The sequence below is a fragment of the Gracilinanus agilis genome, unplaced genomic scaffold, assembly GCF_016433145.1.
Source record: "Gracilinanus agilis isolate LMUSP501 unplaced genomic scaffold, AgileGrace unplaced_scaffold38286, whole genome shotgun sequence".
Classification (NCBI taxonomy): domain Eukaryota; kingdom Metazoa; phylum Chordata; class Mammalia; order Didelphimorphia; family Didelphidae; genus Gracilinanus; species Gracilinanus agilis.
The window spans coordinates 1-5,937 of record NW_025371674.1 but is presented as its reverse complement, the minus strand read 5'-3'; the positions used below and the strand labels follow the sequence as shown (position 1 = coordinate 5,937).

General features: G+C 39.3%; 1 protein-coding gene across 1 annotated transcript; it reads right to left on the bottom strand.

Annotated features, from left to right (window-relative positions):
* Positions 1-4,260: 4,260 nt before the first annotated feature.
* Positions 4,261-5,358, bottom strand: LOC123255050 (T-cell-specific guanine nucleotide triphosphate-binding protein 2-like). Its single transcript, XM_044683912.1, has one exon. The coding sequence runs from the start codon at positions 5,356-5,358 to the stop codon at positions 4,261-4,263; it is 1,098 nt and encodes a 365-aa protein (XP_044539847.1).
* Between the last annotated feature and the right edge of the window lie 579 nt (positions 5,359-5,937).

Genomic DNA, 5,937 nt, shown 5'->3' with positions numbered 1-5,937 from the left:
CCCTTAAGGATGTCCATGTTGTCCTTCTATTTCCCTTTCTGCCATAAGAGGAAGAAATAGGGAGGAAAATGATATTTTGTCATTTTATATCACCTTATATAAAAAATAGAGATAATAATAGCACCTAACTCCCAGGATTGTTGTAAGGAACAAATGAGATAACTTTACAGTGCTTAGAAATGTGAAAGGCTTGGTTTTTCTTAGAGTGGAATGGACAGAAAAGAATTTCCTGCTCTTTCAAAGGCTGGTTGACAAAATGGCCCCATCACTACCTAGAGCTTAAGAGGAAGAAACTCTGCAGAGACCATGAATAGAGATGAAAAGCTTGAAGTTCTCTGCCTTAAGGGAACTTCTGTTATATTGAATCTCTGGGAGCCAGGAATCCACACTGATGATTGACAGGTGGATCAGTTGGATATCAGAATGTTCCCAGAGGGGCCGTGAGGACAGGAAAAAGAAGTTGGCCCAGGGGGGTATAATAAAACACCCTGGCAGCCCTGACAGGGGTTCCTTTCCTTTCCTGAGACCTGAGATCTGTGGATCCTGGTTTTGGGATTGTGACTTGCTGGGCTCAGCCTTGCAAGATCTTCCTGTTTGTTCCTGTTAACATCATCAACCTGTACCCAGACCATCATCTCTGATTCTACTGCCCCAGATATTAGGAAATCAACCTTGTATAGTTATCTAGGTTTCCCAGGGCCCAGCAGGGATCCGGGAAGTGGGCAGGAGAAGAAGAAGAGGGTGGAAAGGGGTGGATTTCCCAAAGACTGGTCAGGCATATCAACTAGTAAAGAAGAAGAAGCTGAAACACCATACAGCAATTTGCCTACTCTGAGTTTCGTGGTGGCCAGGCTGAACCAGAGGGTAACCATCCTGACTCATTATTTGCCTACAGTTCTAAGGGATTATCATCATTACCAAATTTAATTAGTGTCTCCCAATACCTCTATCCAATCCCATTATCCCTTCCTTGTTTAAACACAGTCAAAGCTTTTAAAGTACCTTCCTGAAGTGATTATTCATAGTTTCTTTGGGAAGGGAGTTACACAGTCAGATACCAATCATTACCAAGCTAAAGGGCCCAATATATATTATCAATCAACCCCAGGTGGGACCTGAAGGGATATCATCCATTGACTTGTGGGTCCTGCCTGGGCAACTGTTATAAAGGAGGGAGGTGTCATATCATCTAGCTAGGGGTAGCCTCAGTTGATCTTGCCCTAGTCACCTATCTGGGCTATCTCTGTTGTCACACATTGACCAGGATAGTATCCAGTTTAGGCTATCATTCTTCCCTCCTCTCCATNAGGCTATCATTCTTCCCTCCTCTCCATCTACTTATACATCTACTATCTAGTAGTATTTTAATATAACACTGCTTGTCACTAAAAGAAAATAACATGGAATGACCTCCAGGAATTGCTACAGAGTAAAAAGAGCAGAACCAGGAGAACATTATACAGAGAAACAGATACACTGTGGTACAATTGAATGTAATGGACTTCTGTACTAGGAGCAATGCAATGATCCGGGGCAATTCTGAGGGACTTATGAGAAAGAACACTATCTGCATCCAGAGAAAGAACTGTGGGAGCAGAAACACAGAAGAAAAACAACTGATAGATCACATGGATCGATGGGGATACGATTGGGGATATAGACTCTCAATGATCACCTTTGTGCAAATATCATTAATATGGAAATAGGTCTTGATCAATGACACATGTAAAACCCAGTGGAATTGTGCATCGGCTATGGGGGGGAGGTATTTTGTGGGGAAGAGAAAGAGCATGAATCGTAACCAAGGAAAATTTTTCTAAAAATTAAAGTAAATTAAAAAGAAAAAATAATAAAAGAAAATAATATTTTCTAAGCACTCTACTAAGAATAACTTTATGCTGCAAGAGTTTGTCCTTGTTTTAGTGCTGAGAGTAGAAGAGAGGTGTCCAGCAGAAGTGTGAGGACTGGAAGGAGAACAGATGTCAGCTTTGCCCAGTCTGCAACTCATGCCAAAGATTCATCTCTAAAGAGATCCAGAAAATAGAAATCTGCCCTCCAAAATTATGGGTTATGCCAAGCACAAGGATTTCCCAAGGTCCGTGCCAGATTTCTGTAAGTGTATGGGGCAGAGTATCATAGTGGATTAAGTCCTGAGCATGGAATCAAGAAAACCAGAGTTTACATCTGGCTTCAGATGCTAATTAGCTCTGTGACCCTGGACAAGTCATTTCACCTCTGGTTGCTTCCATTTCCTAATATAAAAAAATAGGGATAATAAAAACACCTAACTCCCAAGATTGTTGTAAGGAACAAGTGCTTAGAACAGTGCTTAGAACAGTGCCTGGCACATATTGAGGGCTAGATAAATGTTAGCTATTATTATTATAATGTCCATTCTCTCTGTAAAACACTGTTTGCCTTGGTGGGATAGTATAACCCATGTTTAGAGCTTGACCATCACACTTTGATGATTCTTATTTTTGCCTTTTATTGAAAAAATGTTGTGATCATTCAGCTCAGGAGCTACAGTATTGAGTACAGGAGCGAATCTTTCTCTGTCTTCCACTATATTAACCATCTCTCATGATGTACCAAAGTTATCCCTGAGATGCTATAAGAAATAGAGTTTGAGTTGTAGTTATTTTATTATAGCCATGACATAGTTCTCTTACTCTGGGAACAACTCCAGACCTGCCAGTGTGAGGATAAGTTGAGGTGAGTAAACCAACAGAAAGAGACAGAGGGCCAGAGCCAGAGACAGAGACAGAGAGGCAGAGACAGAGGCAGAGACACAAAGAAAGAAAAAGAGACAAAGAAACAGAGAGAGACAGAAACAGAGAGAGAGAGAGACAGAGAGAGACAGAGACAAAGAGAGACACACACACACAGACACAGAGACACAGAGCCAGAGAGTAGATATCACATTAAGCACCCTGCCAGAGAATGATACAGTGATACTGTCCAGGTGTATTGAGTCTGAGACCACTCCCAGGTCACATTTATAGAAAGGTATAGATGCCATATTTATTACATTTGTATCTAACAGGGAACAAAAAAATGCAAACAAAATGTTTGCTATCAAACTTGGATCAAGAAAGTGTGCAGTAACCTTTTCTTTATATATGTAGGGATTTAGAAGTGTGGAACACCACATATAACATTACAATTTAAAAAAAGAATTTGAGTTATTTTTACTCATTGTTTTTCCTTTCTCTATTTTTTATTCTCCATTATAAAGCAAAGCTGGCTCTCTGGGAAGGGGAGGGATGTGGATCAGGTCAAAACAAAAGTAATCCATAAAAGTTATTTTGAAAAGAAATTAAACACATTTGAAGGAACAAAGTAAGGACAATACCAAGGTAATGAGAAAAAGCAATAAGCTTTTTTCTAATGCATTATTTATTTATTTGTTTACTAAAAAATCTTTTTAATGTTTTTAGTTGCAAATTTTCTCTCCCTCTAGTCCTTCTCCCATTCACTGAGAAGGCAAACAATATACTAATTTTGCATGTGAAAAAATGTAAAACACATTTCCATATTAGCCATGTTGCCAAAAAGAAAGAAGAAAAGTAAAAGAACTGAAAAAAGTATGAACTCAGAGTCCATCCGTTCTCTCTCCAGAGGTGGAGAGTATTTTTCATCATGAATCCTTTGGAGTTATCTTGGATCATTGTCTTGAGCAGAGTAGTTAAGTCTTCCACAGCTGATCATCTTTATAATATTGTTGTTGTATACAGTGATCTCCTGGTTCTGCTCATTTCACTCTGCTTCAGTTTATGTCTTTCAGTTTTTTTCAACCCTTAGTCCCTGTGCTAACATCAATTCTAAGCATCAGTACTATGGCAGAAGCAGTAAGGTCTAGGCAATTAAGATTAAGCCCAGAACCCCACAGCTAAGAGGTGTCCAAGGACATCCAATTTCCAAGTCTGACTTTCTATTCATTGAGCCACCTACCTGTCCCCACCTTTTTTGGTTTATATAAGTCTTCTCAGGCTTTTTTTAAAACCAACCCTCTCATCATTTCTTATGATAATCATTCAGTAAGTGTTTACTATGTTTACATAATATAAGGAAAATAAAATATAAAGAAGACAATCAACTGCTTAGATCAGAATTTTTATGTTTTCTCCTCTATTAGCATTCTAATCCAAATTCATAGGTATGAAGGGAAAAGGATCTGGCCAGCCCTGCATAAGGTCACTGCTCTAGGCCTACCTGCTACTCTATTTTTCCCGAAGATCCATATTTGATCAATGTTCTTCAAACAGAGGATTCCCATATCTCACGGAGAAGAGTTTTAGCATCATCAGCCACTGTCTCAAGGAAATATAATTGCATTTTGTAACTCTTTCTGTAGTAGGGGCCAGTGGCAAGTAGACCTCCATTCAGTGAGCAGAATATCTCAGCATACCTCTCACTGAGGCTTTCATCTTCCTTAATTGTCAACAGATGTGGAGACTTGATAAAGGTCTTCAACTCTTCTATAGATCTATTTGATTCCTGGGAGATCTTAAGGAGAGATGCATCATCTACTCCAAAGGCTCTTTGATAATCATTCAAATGCTTCTGCAATTGAGCAATATTGTCCTCTCTAGACATTCCCATCAAAGAGGAAAAGGGCTGAAGAACAGAGGTCAAATCCTTTAGCCAGATCTTCTCCTGAAGAGTAGCTTTCTTTTGGTTAATTATAGCTTCAGAAATATTGGGTAGGGATAGCAAAAAGACATGGCGTTTGTGCTCTGGAAGCTCTTCCCCCAAAATATCCAGCAGCTTAGGGAAGTCGAAGGATGCTAATTCAAAGTTGGAAATTAAAAAGACTTGTGGTTCCTCAATTCCTACTTTCTGAAGATGTTGTGAGCAGTTCTTTCGTATCTGCTGCAGAACATTCTCCCTGTTGAAGGACTTGGGCTTAGCCTTTCTTTCATTATCCAAATCACTGTCTACCTTGGTTCTAACAAAGTAAAACTTCTTCCCCATCTGTCTGATCTCCTGAGCAAGTTTTGCATCATTTTCTCGAAATCTTGCTGAGGAAAAGATGAAGAAGAAATCATAGTCACTGAAGTTCACTTGTTTTAGATAACTCTTTGGTTGGAAATTAGGGGTCCCAATGTCTGGCAGGTCCCAAAACGTTACATTGGGAAACTTAGGGTGTTCATAAGAAGAAATGCTTGTTGTTGTCTCCATGACCCTAGTGCTAGCCGCATCACCATCTTCATGCCCAATCCCCAGGAAGGCATTGATGAAAGAGGACTTCCCTGAGCCTGACTCCCCTGTTAGTGCAATGTTCAGATGGGCATTTTCAATTCTTTCAATTAGCTCATTTATTATACCTACTGCCTCTTCAAGATTCCCCTCCATCAGGACTGATTTGAGTAAAGTGATATTTTCTGGAGACAGGATGCCCCTCCCCCCAGTTTCTGTTTCATAAATGTCTATCATACGTAAGACCCAAATATTTGGGTTTTCTTCAGAAGGTAAAGAAGATGATGAATGTTCCATGACTGGTCAATGGAGATCTCTGAAGAAAGGAAAAAAGAAGAAAGGTAAAGAAGAGGAGGCCACCTAAGTGACCTTTAGAGTAAAAAAGTAACCAAAGACTCAGGTGTCCTCTCTGGAAGCAACATATGATTGTTCACAAACATCCCATGAGTTTTTCACTGTGAGTATTAATCTATCTTCACTAAATTCAGTGTGTTTTTTATACTCTTTGTTAGCCTTCATTTTGTACTTTATAGATATTTCATGCATTTTGGTGGTGGTTTTCATTAGCTCAGAAAGACTGAGTTATGGAGGAAAGAAAAAAGGAAAAGAGAATATCATTCTAGCCATATGGTTTTCTAGTTGCACTTGGTAAAAACTACTCAAAATCAAGTTAACTATATAAGCATTAACTTAGAACTTACTAAATTGGCGTGGAGTCAAAATGGTGGCAGAGTA